Source organism: Heloderma suspectum, chromosome 16, assembly GCF_057233095.1.
Source record: "Heloderma suspectum isolate Gila_16-S chromosome 16, 16-S_ref, whole genome shotgun sequence".
NCBI classification, from domain to species: Eukaryota; Metazoa; Chordata; class Lepidosauria; order Squamata; family Helodermatidae; genus Heloderma; species Heloderma suspectum.
Window position 1 is genome coordinate 10,073,491 of NC_139473.1, and position 23,882 is coordinate 10,097,372.

General features: G+C 45.2%; 2 protein-coding genes across 10 annotated transcripts in view; one reads left to right on the plus strand and one right to left on the minus strand.

Annotated features, from left to right (window-relative positions):
* NF1 (neurofibromin 1) overlaps positions 1 to 23,882 on the minus strand; it is a 236,608-nt gene that overhangs the window by 54,981 nt on the left and 157,745 nt on the right. For all 9 annotated transcript variants that reach the window (XM_084822899.1, XM_084822897.1, XM_084822895.1 and 6 more), the window contains 6 exons: positions 12,325 to 12,757; positions 11,354 to 11,694; positions 9,764 to 9,966; positions 7,243 to 7,436; positions 6,487 to 6,627; positions 4,321 to 4,600 (listed from right to left, as the gene is read on the minus strand). In XM_084822899.1, the coding sequence (XP_084679025.1) occupies positions 4,321 to 4,600; positions 6,487 to 6,627; positions 7,243 to 7,436; positions 9,764 to 9,966; positions 11,354 to 11,694; positions 12,325 to 12,757 (1,592 nt within the window). The remainder of the gene's footprint in view (positions 1 to 4,320; positions 4,601 to 6,486; positions 6,628 to 7,242; positions 7,437 to 9,763; positions 9,967 to 11,353; positions 11,695 to 12,324; positions 12,758 to 23,882) is intronic.
* On the plus strand, positions 16,404 to 22,378 carry EVI2A (ecotropic viral integration site 2A). Its single transcript, XM_084822912.1, has 2 exons — positions 16,404 to 16,491; positions 20,857 to 22,378. The coding sequence occupies exon 2, from the start codon at positions 20,877 to 20,879 to the stop codon at positions 21,630 to 21,632; it is 756 nt and encodes a 251-aa protein (XP_084679038.1). The 5' UTR covers positions 16,404 to 16,491; positions 20,857 to 20,876; the 3' UTR covers positions 21,633 to 22,378.

Below are 23,882 nucleotides of genomic sequence, written 5' to 3' on the forward strand. Positions count from 1 at the left end.
GGATAGTTTTACAATGAAGGGCGGGATATTAAAAACATTATAGATTAATGAAAACAAAATAAAAAGGATATTGTACAGCTGGAAAGGCTGTGGAAAAAGGCTGCGGAGTAACTCCCCTATGAGGAAAGGCTACAATACTTGGGGCTCTTTTTAGCTCAGAAGAAAGGGAAGCAATGACAGAGGTTTATAAAATTATGCATAGAGTGTGGAGATTCTAATACTAGAATCTGAGGTCATCCAGTGCAACTGAATAGTGCGAGGCTCAGAACAGACACTATTCATTTATTTTATTTATTTACTGTACTTTTAACCCGCCCAGTAACCCAAGTTCTCTGGGTGGTGTACAATAAAATGAAAGGAAGTTCTTCTTCATGCAGCACATCATTACTACAGAATTTGCTAACCCAAGGTGTGGCTATAGCCACTAACTTAAGATGGCTTTAAAGGGGGGATTTAGATGAATTTATGGAGGGCGAAGCTATCAATGGCTACTAGTCATGATGGCCCTATACTGCCTCTGAATAACATGTTATTGGGGAACAGCAATGAGGGAAAGTTTTCGCCCTCCCATCTGGCTTGTGGGCTTCCTGGTGGCACCTACTTGGCCACTGTGGGGAACAGAATGCTGAACGAGATGGACCTTTGGCCTGACTCCAGGGGAGAGAGGGAGGCAAAAGCGGCTGAGGCCACCGCAGAAGCCGGCCTCCTTCCCCACACAGGGCCTTCTACCCTCATCTGCCCTGTGGGATGGAACCTGGTGAGGCGTTGTTTTTAAAATCCTGTCCCCTGTAACTTCGTTCGTGCATCTCCGTCTTACTTGTGAGCCACCTCAGGAGGATTTATATCCTGAAAGGTGGAATGTAAAGAACAGGAATAAATAAATAATCTATAATCCAGCAGAGCTCTTCTTACATACCAGGCGATGGGAAAGATCCCTGTCTGAGATGCTAGAGAGGCAAAGCCAGCAGAGTAAACAGTACTGGGCAAGATGGGTGAACCATACATGGTAGCTTCCTGCACACTTACATCTTTATTAGAAGCTTGCAGTGGATGTGTGGGGAGGGGAGGGGGGAATCACAGAATCATAGGGTTGGAAGGGGCCTATAAGACCATTGAGTCCAACCCCCTGCTCAATGCAGGAATCCAAGTCAAAGCATTCCTGACAGATGGCTGTCCAGCTTCGTCTTGAATGCCTCCAGTGTGGGAGAGCCCACCATCACCCTAGGTCATAGAATCATAGAAGGGTTGGAATGGGCCTACAAGACAATCGAGTCCAACCCCCTGCTCAATGCAGGAATCTAAGTCAGAGCATCCCCAACAGATGGCTGTCCAGCTTCATCTTAAATGCCTCCAGTGTGGGAGAGCCCACCACCTCCCTAGGTCATTGGTTCCACTGTCGTATTGCTCTAACAGTCAGGAAGTTTTTCCTGATGTTCAGCCAGAATCTGGCTTCCTGTCACTTGAGCCCATTATTCTGTATGCTGCATTCTGGGATGATCGAGAAGAGATCCAGGCTTTCCTCTCTGTGACAACCTTTCAAGGACTTGAAGAGCGCTGTTGTATCTCCCCTCAGTCTTCTCTTCTCAAGGCTAAACATGCCCAGTTCTTTCAGTCCCTCCTCCTACGGTTTTGTTTGCAGTCCCCTGATCATCTTTGCTGCCCTCCTCTGAACCCTCCCCAGCTTGTCTGCATCCTTCTTAAAGTGTGGTGCCCAGAAATGGACACAGTACTCAAGATGAGACCTAACCAGTGCTGAGTAGAGGGGAGTTGATTGATTGATTGATTGATTGCATTTATATGCAGCCTTTTTTCCTCTTGAAGGAACCCAAGGCAGCATACATAATCCTGCTCCTCTCCATTTTAGCTTCACAGCAACAACCCTGTGAGGTAGCTTGGGCTTAGAGTCTGTGACTGGCCCGAAGTCACCCAGTGAGCTTCCATAGCTGAGTGAGGACTAGAACCCGGATCTCCCAGCCCAACACTCCATTTAAATGGAACCCTGTGGGTCACACCAGAGCAGCGAAGACCCAACAAACAGAGCAGGCTTCTCTTATTAGGGAACTGTGTTACCATCCATGCAGGAATTCTGTTCCATCACAAAGTGGCATTTCCCTCTCACATAGACACCGCTTTACGCACAATGGGAGATGGGGGATTGACTAAATGCTTCACATTTCCCCCCAAATATTGATCAATACAGCACAGTACTGTTCCTTCACCACAAAAGCAGAAGGTTGTCCGACAATTTATTTTTAAACGTGATGTCAACATTACATGGATCCCTAATTTACGGTCATGGCAGGCAGTAAATTGTGTTCCACCATGCTATGCTGTAGAGCCTTCGGCAGGCATAGATTGATCTGACCACTCTTTGGAGCTTGTTCTGAGACGTTAAATGCTGCACTAAAACCTCACTCTATTAAAACACAATTTCTATCTATCTATCTATCTATCTATCTATCCATCCATCCATCCATCCATCCTGAGACTAAATAGGAAATTAATACTGTGACTTCACAGAAATGAGAGGAGAAAGGGTCAGCTACAGGGGAAGATTTAAAAGTCAAAGCATGGTCAGCAAATACGGAGCACAGAACCCATTAGCTGTCTTGATACGTATAATGTATTGAAAATGGTGAGAGCAAATTGTTTTGCTTTGCTTAAGGAGCCTCACAGCGCTGTACATAAAGGTCTGACCAACCATACAGGCTATCATTAAAAGGGGTTGTGCAGCTTCATTAGTTGCACTCAGCTTTTAAGCACAAACACTGAATTAAAAGCAAGAACTTTGCTGTTTCACTCCCTCCTCCCACAATTATTAGAACCATGTGGCGTGACCTTTCGGGCTAGGTGGCTCATGCGGCAGCGCACGCTCAATCCATAACTTCTCAACTGCATTCACAGGCATCATGCTGGACAATGCAGTGGCATACGTAATTCAGGACTAACTCTGCCCCTTAGCTCAGCTGTCTTGGCTCAGGAGGTTCTTTCAGAACTACTCAGTGCTGGATCGTCCTACCTGCTCCTGCTTTTGGTTGTTAATTTTGCTGTTCTTGCTGATCAGGGTTTTTATTTGGATTGCTCACAGCCTTCCCCAAGCTGGTACCCTCCAGGTGTCTTGGACTTCAACTCCCATCAGCCCCAGTCAGCACTGTCACTTGTTGGGAATGCTGGGATTTGTAGTCTAAAACGTTTTGAGGGGATCAGGTTGGGGAGGGCTACTTAGCCTTTCGATTTTATTGTACTGTAAACCACTTTGAAATATCTTGGTTTAAAGCAGCATAGACACTTTGCCAATAAATGAATATGATAGATACCTCTCCACTTAAAAGCCATAGCCCCACAGACAGCCACGAGGGGACAGCAGAATGGAGCACATTCGTGGGCTCTGCGCATTGGATATTGTACGAGTGCATCTGATCCTGCAAATAATCTTCGTGACCCTCAATAGGCAGCTTGTGACTCAGGTAAGACCCCTTAAAACCCCTCCCTCTGCTGTTAATATGGTCCTTGCTTTTGGGGGGAACCATCCTAATAGCAGATGACTTGCGTGCTAGTACTGTGCATACAGGCAGGCTCAAGCACAGCATCAGAGGGAAGGAAACATAAGGTTGGATCTGGGCTATGTGAATTGAACTTTGGTCCCACCAAAATCAATGGTACGAGTTAACCTGATGCACTCCAGATGTTTAGGACAATACCTCCCATCATTCCTAACCATGCCGGCTGGGGTTGATAGGAGTTGTAGTCCAAAACAACTACTAGAGGGCATCAGGTTGGGAAAGGCTGGCTTAATTTAACTCCCATCAATTTCAATATTTTATTTAGCCCATTTATCTCTCTTTCTTCTAACATGAAATTCAAAGTGGCATACACAAGGTTCCCAGGTGGTCTCCCATCCCGGCACTGACCAGACCCAGACCTGCTTAGCTTCAGCAAGGTGGCTGCATCGTGTGCCCTTAGATATGCCCTGGTATACAGCGCAACTACGTTTGGATCCAATACACAGTGCCCTTCTAGGGCACTGGCAGTCCCTGTGAGCAGTATAGAAAGAAAAAAATAAAGGTGACAGGGAGAAGAGGCAGTGGACAGCTGCCCCTGGGGTGGGAGATGGGGAGGGGGAGTAGCTCACAATCTGAGCATCAGTGATCAAGGTGTTCAGCACAAGCACCCCTTGAAGTTATTTATGGACAGTGCCACTAAATTTATGGCGAATCCTGCCGACCATTTAAACCTGCCCCGGGTCAGCCGCTAAGAAACAACGCGCAAGCGGAAAGAGCAAGCGACTCAGTCAATAAAATCGTCTCGTAAAGGACTTACCACTAAAGTGGAGTTGTGAACAAGTGCACAGAGAATGAATGATGTTGATGACTAGGCCATGGGTGGAAGCTCTAAGGGAAAGAGGGCCAGTGGCCACCAACAGAGTCACTACATGGAAGAGGTAGGGGAGATGTGCAGCCACATCGAGTGAATTGTTAAAGGAGAGCATCAGCATGTAACGGGCTAGAATGGCAATATCGTCCCACATCAGGTGCTGCTCTAATGTAGGAGTTGGAGACAGACAGGTCTTGTCGATGATTTTGCACATCCTTCCAATTACCTGAAAGGGAGCAACCAATCACGGTTAGTTATGAGTGCGCGGCCTTCGTAGGAACAACAGCAGCAACAAGCAGCATCACAGTTTCACTGGAGGAGCACGGTGCTCCCAAGGGGGCACTGGAGTGAATGTCCCCAAGTCAAGGGGTGGGGATGGTGGGGAATAAGATTCTAGTCTCCCCAGTGATAGAGAATTCTTGGTGTGCTTTGAGGCAAAGGTATTTTTTTAGTGCTGTGCTGAATCTTGCCCCCTATTTTTAGGATTTTTTTTTATCTCCCTGTGAAAGAGGCATTTCGGAGAATTTTCTCCTTGAGGAGGGGGACAGGGTTTCCACATACCTTTTTAAGTGCAGGCAAGTCTTGAGGGGTCTTCTTTCTATTTATTTTTTTTAAAAAAACACCCCCTGCCCTTGCAGGAGCCCAGGACCCTTCTCCAGCCCAGCAGTCCTTTCTGAACTCTCGGGAGACCATGTGACCTCACCCTCTCCAATAGGTATTCAGGAAGAACTCCTGGCTGGAGAAGAGTCCTGGGCTCCTGCAAGGGCAGGAGGTGTTGAAAAAAAAAAAACAGAAAGGAGACCCCTCAAGAATCGCCTGCACTTAAAAAGGTATGTGGAAACCCTGTCCCCACCCCCCGGGAGAAAATTCTCTGAAATTCTCATCTCTCCCAGGCACTTTTGCTGGAGTTTTTGTCCGTCCCCCATTCCCCTCAATGCCAAAAATGGAAGAATCAAAATTTTCAGCACAGCACTAATTTTTTTTATCTTGACATTCTGATTTCTTTCCCGTTATCAATATGGCTGGAACACCTATTCAGTGCCACCTCTCGCTGCTTTCAAATCCCTCCTCAAATCCCACTTCTTCCAAGAAGCATTTGGGCTTCACCCATTCAGCTACGTACAGATGTATCTGCAAAGAGGATCAAATGCAGGTCTTCCTGCTGCCAAACACACTCTTCTTCCCCCTGCCAAGTTTCCTCAGCTGACATGTACAGTTGCCAAATTAAGAGTTGTTCGTCCCCCCTCCATGCTTCAGGCAGCCTGTCTGCTTTGGTTTGAGCACCCTCACCCCTGACTAAGGAAGTGCCTGCATGGTTATCTGCTCAAATGTTTGTCCAGCACTTTGAAAACACTTCTTTTAAAAGACTTTAAAAACTGCTCTGAAGGGAGGGGGGCTTAAGTGGTTTTATGACTGGCATGAGGGCCAACCAATCAGTGCCGAGCAGAGTCCTGCTCCAAGGGCTGGCCAATCAGCACTGTGAAAATGCAGCTTGTGCTCAAAGGGAAAAATAGATTCCCCATAGCTCACTCCTGGGGAGAAGGCTGTGTCAGAAATGCACATGAGTGTGCTTCTACAGTGAGCTCACCACTGAAATTATGCACATCTGTATGCACCTTTGGTGTCAATTCTCAAATGGAACCTAGTTTAAGTGCACAAAAGCTGGGGAGGGCTGGTGCCGTCAAGTCATGCTTGTGGATTTCCCAGAATTATATGGTGGCCACTGTTGGAAACAACATGCTGGACTAGATGGAACTCTTGTCTAATCATGCAAGGTTTGTCTTGTTCTTATTTCCTTTCATGCAGCTTCCATCAATATAAACTAAGAGCACACAGCCAATGATTTTGTGCTGTTTCTGTAGGAATCAGGCGGTGCTCTGCCTGCTGTCTGAGCAAAACAGAACAGAGGAAGTTCATAGAACAGCTAAGCCTTTCCTTAGGAACTACCTCCCTCGTGGTTTATAGCCTGCATCTGAAGAATCATATGGGGGAGGGTAGAGGGCAGAAAGAGATAATATCCACATTACTGTACTATTTCTGCTTGGATGTGGGGAGACAGTGTCCACGCACTTAACTTGATTTAAAATGAAGTTAAGAAAGAGAAGCACTTACTTTACTGGAAACCAATTTCACATTTCCAGAAGCCAGGGCAACAGCAGTGTCTGCCATAACCTCTGCTTTGATGGATCCCAGTCCCCCGGTGGCGCTGGTCTTGATGAAACTGTCCAGCACTACGTCAAGCAGATCAGTTATCTGTTGGAAAAGACAAGAAGCCGTTCATACCAGGCCCTCCATGTGTTTCAGCCTACAACTCTCATCATTCCTCACCACTGGCTATGCTCGCTAGGGCTGATGGGACTTGTGGGCCAAAACTTCTGGATAACCACAGGTTGCCCATCCCTGATGTCAGGACTTCAGCTGAATCTCGCAGAAGGCTCCACTCGAATGTACCCTTTAAAGTAACTAGGAAGGCTAGGCTCATCTGAGCTCACCCCAGAGCCAATCCTCGAAAATAAAATGCCTTCTTCAGCTATGCCAAGCAGCACAGTTCATTCTGACAGAAGAATTGGAAGTTTCGGAATATGAAATCCTGCACCTCTGTCCTACCAGTTATCAGAAAAAGCACAACGGCCAGTTTCTGAATTTCAAGCCCCAAGAGAGGCCATAGAGGTGCTCAAAGATGCCGCCAGTTTGATATTTAATATGAATAGTAAACACTTGATATGCACATACGCGCCATCTGTATTTGTAACTCCAGCATGACAGGAAGCAAAATGGCTTCCTGCGCTAATACTTAAGTGACAGTAGGGAACATATACCATTGTTTCTTCCATAAATCATAAAGGTGAACCATCAAAAAAGCAGCACCTGTCCCAAGCTCCCCCATATCTTGGCTTGGATGGAGGGGTACATCTGTTTCTCATTTATTGTCATTGTGATAAGCTTATCGAGAATAGCGGTGACTCGCTGGCGTTTGGCATCATCATTGTGTTTGCAGAAGCGGACCAGATTCAATAACCAGGGGGTCATATATTCCAGACAGAGGTGTTTCAATTCAATGCCTGAAATAAAAATAAAAATGGTGGTATATGAGAAGGCCAGGAGAGGGGATCTCTGTCTTGGAATAGGCAGCATTATGCACAAAAGTTTACAAGGAAAAAAGGCGGGATATAAATGCAATAATAATAATAATAATAATAATCTGAAAACAAAGCATAGGTACCTAAAAAAGAGCAACATTGAGATTACTGGAAAGGAAGAACCAAGTCCAGGATCCAAAGGAGAGTGAAAAGTACTTCTGTGTGCCTAAGACAGCTTTGGATCAGTATTTCTTGGATTGCAGCTTCTCATGCTGAATGGTAAGCCACCTTTGAAATGGAGGGGGCTTTCAAAAGCAGTGTGAGTTATGGAGCTGAATGATCAAAGAAGCCAACAATTCTCCCAGGCAAGCACAGGTCCTTTGAATGAGCCTAAGTAGATCTTTGGAGACTGACCAAAGACAGGGGCACCTTCAAACACACACATACATGAACCTGGCACCATGGATAAGACTCTCTAAATATTAGCATGAGAGCACACTCCTGACTTTGTCATGAGAGTGCTGGGTCCATACAACAAGGTCAGGAAGAGAGGAGACTTCATGGCTGCTTCACAACTGAGGAACTTTCTTTGCCGGGGAACTCGTGACAGGCAAATCCTGCCTGCCTGCTCTACCTAGTTAGACTTGAACTGGCTTACATACGCAGAGCTATTTCCCACCCACACCCCCAGGAAATAGATCAACTTCTTCTGAGCAAACTCAGGTCAAACTGGACCCCGTCGAATGCCTCCCCCTGATCCTTGCACGAGCCTCCAAAACCCGCTCTCTCACTATCCAATGTACCCAGGCACCTGAAAACTCCAAGCACTGGGGGGGGGGGAGAGTGGGGGAGACCTCCTTCCCTTCTCCCCACCTACTGCTGAAGCATCTGCAGCAGCAGCCATGTAAATAGGGTGGGAAGGAGTTTTCGAGCTTGCAGGTGGATGGGAGAAGGAATGGAGTTTTTCTCTAGCTCGGATAAAGCCAGAACCAGAGGAGACATTGGGGGTTGTAACAGTGAAGCCAAGCATGATGAGTTACCAAAGTTCACACTCGGAGCCAAGGAATGCAAAATTCAGCAATGCCTCTCTTGGAAATTTACCAAAGCCTGAGCGCTTCTCAAAAAACGTACAAGAAGTCTAGTTTCAGCCCCCCAAAAGACAGCATCCCTGAGCATCCCTTTTGCTTTCTCTTATATAAGGGAAGGGCTGCACTTGCAAAACCACTGTAGTGTGTGCAGAGATACACTGGACCCACATGAGATCTTTCAATACACAACCCTTTCATTTGTGTGTGTGTGTGTGTGCATGCTAATACTGTATACCATGGTAGTGTGTTTTGAGAAATTCCCTGAAAAGGGTGTTTGATTTTACATGTTCATCAAGGAGGACCAATTTGCATTGGCGAAACAGGTGGATATGTTTCATGATTCACTTGAAGTGCAGATCTTCAAAAGAATAAAAGAAAAATAGGCAGAAATTCATTTCTGCACAAGCACGGGCAACCTGCCTGTCCCGGGGATGGTCTGAAGGCACATGAGACAGCTACCTTGCTGAAGCTAAGCAGGTCTGGGTCTGGTCAGTGCTTGGAGGGGAGACCACTTGGGAACCACACGTAGCCACCTTGAGGTCCATGATGGAAGAAGGTGGAATATAAATAAATACATAACTAAACATCTATGCTCAGGAACATCCATTTAGCATGAAAGTGAGATGTCTAATACCATATCCCTTAGACTTAATAATCTATACCCTGTGGTAAGTAAACATTATATTCTGGCAAGTTAAGAGAGGATCCACTTGGATTCTAGAACTAGTGCTCTGGAAATGTAGCACTCTCCTGAATTTCAGAAGAAAAGGCAGACTGCCACTTTTTAAAAAGAGTTGAATTCTGGACAGCGGGATTTTCCCAAAATTAGTTCTATCATTTTTGTGGGTAGTAGTTTCCCTGAAAGCAAGAAGCCAGGGAGATATGGTTGATTGCTCAAATGGAATAATCTTGGTGTGGCATTGTTCTCAGCACTCACGGATTGCGGTCTACATCATGACGCTGCCTGGCACCAGAACGCTCCGTCATGCCTGCTGATTAGGACACAGATATGGCCGTTACATTGGGAAAAGGCACCTATGAACTAGTTGTAGGTTGTGCTGTTAACTGCTAACTAAAACAACATCTGCAGAAGGAAGAACTTGATTAAAATGTTATTAATCATGGAACAGCACGAATTGATGACCTTGCCAACAGAGGTTCCAAACCCAACAGAAATTTCCCTTGTTAGAACTAAAGCAAAAGTAAAGTATCTCTACTTACTAGATTTGCTAAATCCAGAAATACATTCTTCCAAAAACTCTAAGGTGAGGTGGGGCTCATTAGCTGCCAGAGTCTTACTAATAGAGACAATAAAAAGGGTGTTGTTGGCAGGGATACACAGACCTGAAGTTTCCAGTAATTGGCCTTCAATCTTTAAATTAAAGGTACAGGTTAAGGCACATAGAAGATTATAGGCCGCAGACCTGTAACAAAGAATAAGGGACACATTTTAAAAATTTATGCCTCAACGGGGTTTACTGCAAAGGCTGTACTCAGAAAACTATTTTATAACACTGAAATCAGCTTTACTCTCTGATCTGTAGATTCCAACCTGAGCTGCCTCACAAGATTAGTCAGTGCACAGATCCTGAATTTAATCCTGAAGTCAATGCAGGGTGGGATGTATCCAAAGAAATATTAGTTGATCGGTCATATGAGTGCTTGTCAATTAACCAACCAATTAAATCTCTATAAATTTAATTTATAGAAAATTAAATGATTTTAATTTTTAAAAAAATTTAATTTTTAAATTTTTAAATTTTTTTGTTTTGTGAGAAAACAAAATCATTCTAAGGAAAAAAGAATACATCGTATTTAGATTAGGGATGTTGTAGAAATCCGTTTCGGGGGGTGTCGTTCAACAAGGTTGAACTTCAACCCTGAAGCCCCCTGAACTTCACTTTGGTTCCCGCTATGGCGCCCGACCCAATTTGCAGTGCGTTGGGTCGCTTTGGGAATTTTGCGCATTTGGGGGGAAGTTTCTGCAATTTGCACAAATTTCTGAGGAATCTGTGCAAATTATGGCTGAAGTTGCATAACATGCACAAATTTGGCCATAATTTGCACAAATTGCAGAACCTCCCCACAAAAGAAAAATGCACAGAAACGTTCCCAGAGTTCAGGGGAAAGCCTGCAGCTTGGCTTGCAGATGCAGATAGAGTCATAAATGCCGCAGAGCTCCATCAAGCCAAAAAAGAACCAGATTTCCCATCGATGGACATCCCTAATTTAGATGATGTACCTATGAGCTGCTTAAGGCAAAGGTAGGTGTGTGTGTGTGTGTGTGAGAGAGAGAGAGAGAGAGAGAGAGAGAGAGAGAGAGAGACACATACACACACACACAGAGCAAAGAAGGTTCCTTTTAAGTAGTGCTAGCCACCTGCAGTTTCTGTAAGTATTGTATTACAAATAATTAAGAATTATTTAGATCATGTGACTGATTAACCAGGATTCAGTCCATCAAACTACTTTCACGTTGACTGGCAGAAAAACCCAATCCAAGTTTGAAGTGTATATATGCTTCCTAAACATACTGTATGGAAATAAGTTTCAGTTACCTCAACAGCACTTGGTAATGGTGCAATGGAGAGAACCAGGAGAAAATTGGGCTTCAGCACTGACCAAGGAAAGCAAAGAATTCTGAATAGGTGTTCCATTGTATACAAGGAGAAGGTCCTGGCCACATACAACAACACACTTGCTAAATTGTAGCCCGCATGTTTCAAAGCAGGACAAAAGAAAAGGTTGAGAACACCCCCAAAGAAACTAGAGCCTATCAGAACGTTCTAGATGAAATTAAGAGGTTCATACCGTAGGCTTGGGTCTGAGCTCCCTAGATTGAGTAACGCAATATTCAGTAGTGTTCCAGGCACATCCTTGGGGCGGATTTTTGTGTGCTGTGGAATGGAGTCAGGCTGTGATAGCTCCCATCGCGTCCGTATGTGGATGATGGACTGGACAATGGCTTCACACTCCTGGTGCATGAACGTGAGAGGCGTGCCTTGGTTGGCAATGGTTAAGGTGAACTGGTTTTCATCCACAAGGCAGATCTCTTCTATTTCAGAGGCATAGTAAATGTCATTCAAAAACACTGTCTGTCCCAGGACTCTTGTGCGCTCAGCTGAAGTGACTTGAACAGCTGTAGAACCAACCTGTGGGAAAGTATTTAGTTTGTGCAGGGGATAATAAATCAATCCACCCAACAATATCAGTTATTGCAATTCCCTTAAAGAGATTAAAGTATTAATTCTTTTCAACAGTAAGCATTATTTATTCTTCATGTAGTATTTTGAAGTGCGGAGATGGCAACCAAGTGCTGCTTCCCTGCCCCCCGTATCACTTAGAAAATTTAATTTTAAAAACAACACCATACCATGGCTTGGCATGTCCTAAACGCCTCATAACAAAGGCGTTTGGATTGCTCATTTGTATTTACAAGCATAGACATATACATTTGGCGGTAAGTTCTCTAGCCTTGGGCACTTTGATGTTTGCCTCTGATCAAGTGGATAGTGTCCACAAAAGCCACTGCCAGAATAAATGTGCTAGTCCTTAAGGTGACACAAGACAGCTGTTTTTGCTGTAACAGACTTACACGGCTCCCCTGCCGCCCCTCCCCCCGCCAAATTGATATGTTTATGCTCAAAATAAAAAAGGATAGTCAATTTTGTGCCGGATTTGAGATTCTGCACTTGCTTATTACAAATGCAGAATCCCCATGGCTGTAAATACACATGGCACAATTATCTGGGGCAAAGAACTGTGCGTCACAACAGACGTACTTTAATAGAAACTTTGGTGTCCTTGTGGGCCAACTTGAGCGCATTGTGGGAAACCTTCAGGTCTTCTTCTAAGGCCAAGGTGGCCGCCGGAAGTTTTTGCTGCTCATTCTCGATGTGTTCCACCAGTTTCCCTGGAGAGTCGATGAAGATGAGCCTCTTGCTGCCTTTGAGGCCCGTCAGAAGCCTCTCGTGGTATTTGGTGTACTCCCTCACCCATGAGTTGCAGTTGTAGATGAAGACGGCAAAGACATTTTCGTAGGCGAATCCCGGGAAAACAACAAACCACTTGGACAGGAAGTCTGTTTTGAAACGATTGCTGGGCCCGGCGTGAGTGAGGTCCACCACAATCTCATATGGCTTAGCGTAGTATGGCTTCAAAGTTAACAAGACGTGGTATATCAGCAAATCACCATTGATCTGGCCGGTCTTGAACCTAGGAGGGGGAAATAAATAGCAAGGAGAATAAAATGTTGGATGCAGCTTGGCTCGAGACTTTTTGATCAGCATTAAAAATAACCAAGCCATTGCATGCCACCCCCAGAGAAATTAACTCCACAGTGAAGTTGCTAGCAAGGCAGAAACAGCAGCAATTAGCATTTGGCCTCGGCTCATCCGCCATGTTAAGAGGCAAGAAGGAACAAGGTCGCCAGTGAAGTTTCCATCTCCTCTTGAGAAAGAAGCCACAAGAAATGCAACCAATTGTAGGCTGAGCCTATCCTTAAGTGGAGCTAGACAGATGCAGAGGCAGTATTACTTTCACAACATAGCTGAATTACCTTTAATGTTAAAAAAAAAAGCTTCTTCAGACTTGTGGGGAAACAAATCTAGCCATGTGAGGCCTTTCGGGAGAGCAGCCTTTACCCATAGATCTCAGAACACCATTCAGAATCCATGGCAGAGGGACCCACGTGAGCTACAAATAAGGACATCCCTGGTCTGAAGCTCGTCTTTGCCTTGAACTCACTTACAGGGGTTTAGCCAAGCTAGTCTCTGTCCACTGGCCTATCTTGCAAGGTTGTTGTAAAGATCACTACATAATAACCTATTGTGATGTGTTTTGAACACTCCCAAGTTCTATATAAATGTACACTTTAAAATGTAATATATGGATGTGGTAGACAGATGTTTGGAAATGTGGATTTCATCTAGATATACTTAATCAGAGCTGGGAATGCATGCAACTCCTTATAGAGAAAATTATCTGGGTTAAACACAAGTTTCCTGCCACACTCTGCGTGGAATGCCCTTGATTCAGACATTCAAACATGGTGGGGCCTGTTGAAGTTACTTGTAATTTTGATAGCAGCATGTGAAAGAGGCCTTGTGGCCTGCACTGTAGTCATCTGGTGGGCCAAAAGCAGACCTCCAGATGTTTTGGACTTCAGCTCCTAGTATTCCTGGCCATGCTAGCAAGGGCCTCTGAGAACTGAAGTCCAAAACATCTGGAGATCTACCTTCTGATCTAGAGGGTGTGGATCTTGCTGCAGGAGATACCCATGTGCCCATACTTTACATCAGAACGTGGGTCACTTTTGGTCCTACAAGCTCCACGCCACACAAGGAACATCCAAACCAGACCTCAGTATGATAACCCTTAGCCTATGACGACAAGCTCCTGGACTGGCCCACAGGACCTCCCCACCGTGGAGAAAGGTACATCTCCAAAGATTACAACTAAAGGACCCACATAAGGGAGTAATAGCACATCAATTACTTTAACATTAGGCTGGCAACTTAAACAAACTTAAGCTTCTCTCCTCTATAAAAATCAAACCAGCAACCATATCTCAGCAAGGATTCCTCATCAAATCCCGATTTATTTGCCTTACCCAAACTTCCAAATTACGCCCGCGCTTAAACACGAAAACAAGGTCATTTATTAGAGCGGCGCTGCCCTAATTAAGCGACTACTGGCATTTCCATTACAAGCCCCTCCATTTGATGGGATTATAATTCAGACGTTTCATTTGCTGGGAGCTGGAACGTGGCATCCTGCTGCTTAATTGGCTGTGTCCAAGAGCATCCAAATGAATAGCAGGAGATGAAGGGAGAAGAGTAGACATTTTGATGCTTTCAGGATATCAAACAAGCTCATTTGAAGCAGTTTTACACTTAATTAAAAGCACTGCTGTTGTTCCAGGAGGAAAAAGATATTCCAGGAGAGAAAATCTTAGCACGAGAGGCATATATGCTGCGGATTACTAACCAAGTATAATTCCTTAGGGAGGTGTAACAGGTACACTAACACTAGAAGGGCTGATGAACTCAGGGATTATTTGTTCAGCTCTCCTATATACAAATGGGTAGGAAGAAACACTTCGGCCCGAATCTGAAATGTCTGTGGTATTACAAGTGTGATATTTTCTGGATGGTGTCAATCAAGGTGTAACACTTAAAGTGTAGTTTTGCTGCTGTGTCTAAATTGTGTCAAACATCTGTTTGGATAGATTATTATCATGATTGGGATTGAGATGACTTATTTTATTAAATATACTCTTGCTATTTTTTAAAGCAATTTCCCAGATTGTTAAAAGTAATTATTCTATATTGGTTTTGCTCTTTCTGTTTGTGTCATGATCTACTGGAGCCTTCCCCAACTTGGTGCCCTCCTGATGTCCCACATCCCAGCCAGCATGGCCCTTGCTGGTTGGGATGATGGTAGTTGTAGTCCAACACATCTGGATGGCACCAGGTTTGATCCATGGTTTGATGAATCAAGGGTGATTTCTCTAACGTTCTTGTTTGTCCGTTTGTTTTACAAAAAGAAAACACACCCTTCGAATGTCTACAGCTCTCTCCTCTTTCATTTCTGTATTTCGCTGGCCTAGATTTCACAGCAAGGAATTTGGAAGACCAATATGTCTATAATAATGGTAACCCATGTTACGGCTGCCTTCCCCAACCTGGCCATGGTGGCTGGAAATTATGAGAATTGCAGTCCAATACCTCAGGAGGTGTAAGACTGGGGAAGGCTGTACTACGGTGAGAACAGCCATATTCTGGATATGTATGAATTCCAATTTGCACCGAAAGCCCTACGTCTGAACTCAACTTATATTCTCCTGAGCAAACTTTTATACATTTGGATCAATGCAGCTGGTGTGGAAAATGTGATTTTTTACTGTTCTCTTCCTTGTTGCCAGGAGTAAGGTATTCCACAGTGGCCACTGGGGATGTGTTTTCAACATGCAGACCAATTTTACCTCATCTCCAGTGCTGGTCTTGCTGGATCTGCCCACCTGTGCTGGTAATATCAGCACTTCAAGACAGCTCACCCCAACCAGTGTCCATACTCTCATTCATTGTCCTGTGGCAGCAAGAGCTCTGTGTCAATAGCCTCTCTAACCCTGCTGTCCCTCTCTGATGAACAGGGAAGATTTCAAGCGGCTATACCCAATACTTCCTTCTTTTGCTATACCCAGTATTTCCTTCTGACTGACATGTCGGCAACCTCTCGCTCCCCAGTATTACACTCATAGCAATCTGCCAATTGATGAACTGGAACCCATACACTCTATTTCCCTTTGGCAAGATCAATTCCACTATGGGAAAATAGGAAGTTTTTAATGTAGCAGCAACAGTGAAAACAAAGACACTAAACAATGTGGTTTGAATGTCATAGAGAGCTCATATATAAGAGCTCCATAAACTTTACAACACCTCTTCATCTCCAATACCTGGACTGACTCAACATACAGGTTACAGCAGACTGAAACAACTCACCCATCCTTTTTAAAAAAAGGTTGACCATGATGGCGTACTCAGCTGCTTGGAAATACAATAGCAAAGGAGAAAGAGGGTGGGCTTAAAGCAAGCACAGTTATGGTGGAGCAAAAGGAGGTTCTCCACCCCAAGGACAGAGATGTTTTTGTGCTTTATCCTGCAATCCGGAGGGCTAATTTAGGCAAAACAGTGGTTCTCTCCCCACCCCCTTCCTCTAGCACGTCATGGTATACTTACACCAGAAAGGAAATGTGTCATCCTTGTGGTTTAGTTCTCTAAATGGAGAACTAAACACCATGTTTCAGATGCACATCCACTTTTAATGTATAAAAACATCCCCAGCTTCTAGAATTTGCCACTGTAAGCAGAGCAAAAATATCAAGGTGCCCTTAGCTAGCATATTGCAGAACTTGAAAGCCAAACCCCGTCGACCTCTCCCTCCAGGTAAGTCTGTATTTACCTTTTCATTAGGTTTCATTTCTGCATTTCCTTGTAATGTGTCCCGAATTGCAGCTTACGATACAAAAGAAGCACAACTACCTTGTTCGGATTAGCTTGGGCTAAGTGCAGGAAATGTACTGAAAAAATAGGGCCTGCTGTAAAGGTTATTTTTTGGCACAATAAAGGTTATTTGCAGAAGGGAGAAAAAAATGTTTGGAAGACAGAAAGACAATAAGGAAACTGTCAAGGTGGTTGGGGCAAATCCAACACATAGTTTCCCAACAAAACACCCATTTAGCTGGACTGAACTGAGGTGGATAAAGAGCCCTTAATGGGCAGTTCCTTTGCATTTGTCTGCTTAAGTAAAATCCTCAACATCTACCATCAAGCACTACAATTAACAGTGAGTGCTTTGTCCCGGCAGTGGAAGCAAACAGACAGTGCTGTAGTAATCAGAGCATGGCAATGACAGGCATCTCTGTGGATACTTCCAATACAATGTTAATGGGACCGCACAGAACAATCTAAAAATATTATGAATCTCTGAAGGGGGTAATGGGGAAAGCTCAACTACCAGCAGAACCAAGTATGCTTTGGGCAGCAATAAAGTTGAGAATCTCTATAACAAGAAAACAGGTCTTGCACTCAAGAAATGGAGCAGATGAGCCTGCATTTGCTGTGCAATTTTATTCTGGCTCCTTGTTTGGGGGGGGGGGGTAAAAAAATGGATAGAGCCAGGCGTTTCACTCAGTGGCAGAGGCTATGCTTTATTTATTTATTTCATTTCTATACCGCCCAATAGCCGAAGCTCTCCGGGCGGTTCACAAAAATTTGCATGCAGAAGGTCCCAGGTTCGATCCCTAGTATCGTCAATAGAAGGATACTGGGTGGGCGATGGGAAGACCTCCACCCAAGACCCCGGGGAGCCACTGCCAGTCAGAACAGACAATATTGGCCTAGATAGACCTGTGGCCAGACAGTATAAGGCAGCATCATAAGTTCAGTTATGTTCAAGAGAAAGGAAAAGGGAGAGGTATAGGGGTAAGCAGAGGGAAAAGGTTAGGAGATATAGCCGCAGGGAACTATGTAGGGCAGTGAAGGCCCATCGACAGACTACACGTGAAGCTTGACACAGGGGCTGTTCACACAACATGCCAGCCTACGTTCAGTGGTTGAGTGTGGGTTGTTTCGAACTGTGGGTTGTTTGCTAAACTGTGGGTTAGCGTGTTGTCTGAACGCAGCCAGGGTGGCCTGTTAACCATGCAGTGTGATTTATTTTCTCCAACAAGCCACCTTGAGAACCCATGGTTTGTTTTTGCATTGTTCAGGGTGGTTCACAAGACAACATGATAACCCACCCTGCGGAAAACGTGCTGCGTTCAGACAACAATCAACCCATGGTCCAGAACAACCCACACTCAACTCCTGAGGGTGGGTTAGTGTGTTGTGTGAACAGACCCTGAGCGTCCAAATGCTTGCTCAGCAATCAGCAGGTACAGCCCATGTGGTCATAAGGGGTCACCACTATCCAGACAATGAGGACTAGAAACGCATACGCTGATTCATATATTAAGCAGGACAGATGGCACAATCCGCAGAAGTCAGGTTGTGTGTGTGTGGGGGGTGCATTTGGAAGGGTTCCCTACACATGCAAAAGCTAAGACACCAGGGCTTTGAGAGTAAACCTCACCCATTTGTGTTAGACTCTGCAATAGGCATGTGCCCTGTGCCCAGTTTATGTTTTCATTTGCTTTATGAACTCATGATACCAAATTCCCTGCTGCGTGTCCAGTTCTCACTTGAATTTCGCACCCACAGAACTATAGGTTGTCCCAACTCATGTATTTGCCCCTGTCCCCACAGTCTGTGCTGCCAAATATTTCACACACAAAGAATTACTATGCAAGGATCAAAACCCTGTGCACAATAAGATGCACCCTCTCTGACGACCCAAGGAAGATGTTACGTTAGAAGACTAGCCTTCTAGATGAAGTTTGCCTTTTAGAGCTCTCCTTTATACATACAGATATGCCTTGGGCTTTTTATTAGGGCTTTTCCCCTTTGTCATGTTGGGACCCACTCCCATATATGAAGGACATCACAGATACAGCAAAGGTGCTAAAGTTGCTCAAGTAACCCAAAGTAATTCCAGAGGAGTTTGTGATGAACTAATTAGACATTTTTGTCATGATACTAAAACCTTTTCTGCAACCTATCAGCAAGCACTGGTGGCTTCTGGAATAATCTTTTGCAGAAACGGTTTTAAGTTGCAGCACAGATGGGAAAACAGCCATGACATTTATCCATTCCAATTTTAACAGAACACAAGATACTATAAATAACCAAAAGACACTATTATTTTCCTAATATCTACAATGCTGGAGAAGACAGGATGTGAATTAAGAACATAAGAAGAGCCCTGCTGGATCAGACCAAGGGTCCATCTAGCCCAGCATTCTGTTCACACAGTGGCCAACCAGCTGTCGACTGGGAACCCACAAGCAGGACACGAGTGCAACAGCACCCTCCCACCCATGTTCCCCAGCAACTGGTGTACATAGGCTCACTGCCTCTGGTCCTGGAGGTAGCACATAGCCATCAAGACTAGTAGCTACTGACAGCCCTTTCCTGCACGAATTTGTCCAACCCCATCATTATTGTGGTCTCGATGACCGGATAGATAGACAGACAGACAGACAGACAGACAGAACCATAAGAAGAACTCTGCGGGATCAGACCAAGGGTCCATCTAGTCCACCATTCTTATCACACAGGGGCCAACCAGCTGCTGACCCACAAGCAGGGCATGAGTGCAACAGCGCCCAGAATTATGAGTGATGGGCCTTCAATCTGTGTTCAGTTTACAAGATGAAAGTCATTATAACTTAGACCAGCCTTCCCCTGGTGCCCTCCAGATGTTTTTGACTTCAGGTCCCATCAGCCCCAGCCAGCATGGCCAATGATCTGGAACGCTGGGAGTTGTAGTCCAAAACACCTGGAGGGCACCAGATTGGGGAAGGCTGCCTTAGACCTAAAGTCAGATTAAAACTTTAACCCACTTTAATCTGCTATATTGAGCTTGTTGGTGCTTTGAAATGTGTTTATTTACCTTAAAATGTAGAGGTACAGTAGGATAAAAACAAACAAACCATGCCAACAAAGAATTCAAACATGCTGATAGTTAAAAGTTAACTTCAGGAAAAACCCTTCTAACAACTGAAACAGGCGATCCTATAGGGCAGGGGTAGAATCATAGAATTGTAGAGTTAGAAGGGGCCTATAAGACCATCAAGTCCAACCCCCTGCTCAGTGCAGGAATCCAAGTCAAAGCATCCCTGGCAGATGGCTGTCCAGCCTCGTCTTGAGTGCCTGCAGGGTGGGACAGCCCACCACCTCCCTAGGTAACTGGTTCCATTGTCATATTGCTCTAACAGTCAAAACGTTTTTCCTGATGTTCAGCCGGAATCTGGCTTCCTGTAACTTGAGCCCAGTATTCCGTGTCCTGCACTCTGGGATGATCAAGAAGAGATCCTGGCCTTCAGTGACAAACTTTCAAGAACTTGAAGAGCGCTATCCTAGCTCCCCTCAGTCTTCTCTTCTCAAGGCTAAACAGGCCCAGTTCCTTCAGTCTCTCTTTGTAGGGCTTTGTTTCCAGTCCCCTGGTCATCTTCGTTGCCCTCCTCTGAACCCTCTCTGGTTTGTCTGCATCCTTCTTAAAGTGTGGTGCCCAGAACTGGACACAGGACTCCAGATGAGGCCTAACCAGTGCTGAGTAGAGGGGAACTAGTACTTCACGGGACTTGGAAGCTATACTTCTATCAATGCAGCCCAAAATAGCATTTGCCTTTTTGCAGCCACATCACATTGTTGGCTCATATTCAGCTTGTGATCTACAACAATTCCAAGCGCCTTCTCACTTGTAGCATTGTTCAAGTATCCCCCATCTTGTAGCTGTGCATTTGGTTTCTTTTTCCTAAGTGCAGAACTTGGCATCTATCTCTAAATGTGGGTAGGCCACTTTTTTTGTGGGTAGGCCACTTTTTTCTGTCAAGGAATGCATTCCCTTATGGGTAATCTGTTGGGGGCCACATAATGGCAGTGAGTGGGGCTGAAGCCAGTGGTGGGCAGGGCTGGAGCCAAATGTCGGTGGGTCCCCCACCTTTTCTCTCTCTCTCCCTCTTCTTTCCCACACAGCAGGCTGCCAGGGAAGGGACAGCTGGCTCTTGTCAGAGGCTGGAACCGATTGCATGCAGAAGGCTTTTGAAATTAGGTTGATGGCCTCATGAAACTGGGCCTAGGGCTGCGGGTTGCTCATCCTTGCTGCAGGTGTAAAGTCACTTTAACCATATCACTTTACTATTCTTATAGGTGACATACATCCCATAAACATGAAACCGACTGGGAAATCTTGCATGTACTTGGGTTTCCTTTTGGGGACCATCGTACCATTTTGTTTAGAAGTAAGAGCAGTCACTACCACGAATCCCTCGGCACCCACTGCCCCAAATCCAGAAAGCCAAAACCCAACAGACAGAAGTTCGGCTCCTACTACACTGGTTTCCCAGGAGACAACTACTTATACAACGCAGACAGCCACCTCCGGAGCCACACCTCTAACGTCCCCCTTGCCAGAGACATCAACATCCCCACCATCGGCCTCAACGTTTCCAACAGAAGTGCCGGCATCTCCCTACACTGTCGCTGGTGCGGATCAAGAACTTGTGACTCTTAGCGAGGGCCGGACTGAAGCTGAACTCTGTGAAGAAAACAATAAAAGACTGATGGTCATTTGCCTCATCATCATCGGGGCGCTAGTCTTCATTTGTGTGTGCCTGCTCTTGGCTGTCGTTGTCATGGCAAGCAAACTATCATACGTCAAGAGAAGGCGTCCAAGCAAGCGCCTTCCGAGAAGCAACGGCGACTTCCTGAGTGCTACTAGCCTGTGGCCAGCTGGATTAGAGACGCTGCAGAGGTTGGCCAATGAGGCGTCGGGAACAGAGCCAGTGATCCCAGGCTCAGGACCAGAGAGAATGGCTGCAGGGCAGGGGAAAACTGGAGAAGAGGCTAGCAAGAAGCTAGCTAGCGAAATATCAGACCGGCAGAAGCACAAGGAGACATCAGCAAGGGAGACACCAGTGCCATAACCAAGGCTGAGAGTTAAGCATCGTTCAGATATCCAAAGGGGGGGGAAGCTTGATGGCTGCATGCTACCAGTGCAGAGGTATTTTCATGTTGCTGGTAATTTTTCAGGAGGTACAGATCATAAGGTATTACCCTAGAGAAAAGTGACCGTGTTACTTTAGAAATCAACCCACCTTCACAGCTACTCAAATGTGGATGACTTTGAAGGGAGATCTGAATGTTGCGTGTGCAAGAAGAAAGCAAACATTGGAAAAACAGAAAAACATATGGCTGGAAGAAGAACCGTGCACACATCCAATCGCAAGGGTGGCTGAGAAGTGCAGCCAGGCTGTGTAAGGAAAGCCTTCGACAAATGCATGCGCCATACACGTGCTCACTCTTCTTGCATTAGAGCAGTGGGTCTCAACACATGAAAGCAGGACCACAGCGGAGGCTGAAGCTCTTTCCTGCCCACCCGCCCCCTTTCTCCGGATCCTGATTGGGCTAACAGATATGCCTCCTTCATTTGGTCAGGCATAAGACTGCAGGAGGGTGTGTAGCTCCCACACCCCCAAGACTCTGGGATGCTTATCAGCATTGTGCGGTCATTTTCTGGCAGACTTCCCAAAAGGTGTCCTCCCTTTTGTACAGCTACATGGTTCTACTCCCTTCTCATTTCTCTCTGTTGATGTGAATACTTGCGTACCACCGAGAGAGAGAGAGAGAGAGAGAGAGAGAGAGAGAGAGAGAATAAAAATTTCCAGATCAATTTCCTTTGTTCTGTCTTGTGCTCAGGGAGGAACTTGATAAGGGGCAGCAAAACACCAATTTAATTGCCTTTGGTGACAAATTCACATAGTACTCTCCCCGCCGCCACCCCCAAACAGGGCATGAACCACCTGGAATTCTTCCATTCAAGGGCCATTGAAATGGACTTATTGCAATCAAGATATGTTTTCAGCTCCTGTAATATTGTTTCTTGTAAGTAATTTAAAACAAAGCAAGCATGTTGAGTTTTGCACGCCTGAAGGAAGGGGCGGGGAGATAATTTCTTTTGAAAATAGGATCACAGTAAAGCTTTCAACAATAAAAGTTTTACAGGGACTCTGGAACAGCCTACCTTAATACATATTAGGGTGCTAATTGAAACTAACCATCTTGTGGAATGCATGATTTGTTCCGAACTGAAATTCTCATATTTAAACAAGTGTTCCCCTTCCTTGGATTTCTGCATTTATGCGCTTGCAGATCAGACCTTAATCTCTGACATGAACCAAGCAATATATTCATTGCAAATAATTTCAAAGTGACCAAAAGTTATTATTAGTGACCAGGGTGAATTTGCACCGGGGGGTAGCTGAAAATATGAATTTTCCCCAGTTCAAGCCTCCAGATTCAGGCCTGGCTCAAACTGGGGCTCATCTATGCCACCGTTGCTGGTCAACCCGCTCTCTCTTTTGCTCCCTTCCAACTCAACTTACCCGGTGATGGCGGCAAGACAGCGGCAAGGTCTCTCTGGGGACTATGTGCACGAAGTCCTCCAGGAAGACATGAATGCTGCTGGCTGGCCACTGGGGGAAACAGGATGCCAGACTAGATGGCCCTTTGGCCTGATGCAGTAGCGCTCGTCTTAAGCTGCCACCAAGTGAGTTTGGAGGGGAAAGATGCTGGCTCTAGAGACTGGTGGCAGGTTGGGACATGGAATTCAGTGTTTCCATTTTTAGTTTTAGTTTTAACAAAGAAGCTCCTAGCCCTTAGAACTGCAAAGATCAGCTTAAAGAGATGGGAACAGTGTCTGCTGAAACCAAGAAGCCGAACAAGAAGGGAATAGTCAATAGGTCCAGCAGAGGATTGAGAATTCAGCACCCCGCACCTCTGCATGACTGGGAGATGGACCAATCCATTTAAGTCACAGAATTCCGCTTTCTTGGCATAAATGTTGCGTTTTTTGAAAGTGTATATAGGCGCACGCCCAGTCTTGGATACAAGCAGATTTCTACGTAATGGTCCATCTAGCAGCTTAACACTATTTATAGCAGGCATAAAATCTGCATTCCTCCAGTACTTTTATATATAATCAAAATGATGTCACACTCTTTTCTTTGTTTTCACCTATTCTGGGTGGGCCATTTCCCCCATTTGGCTGACAAGACACAAAGGTGAATGCAAACTACCCCAAGGGGACCGGAATAAGTCATTCAAGGCTGGAGACAGATTTAAGTTCATGTGTCCATGCCATCCAGTGCTCTCTGCTGTCTCTGAATTACCCTGGC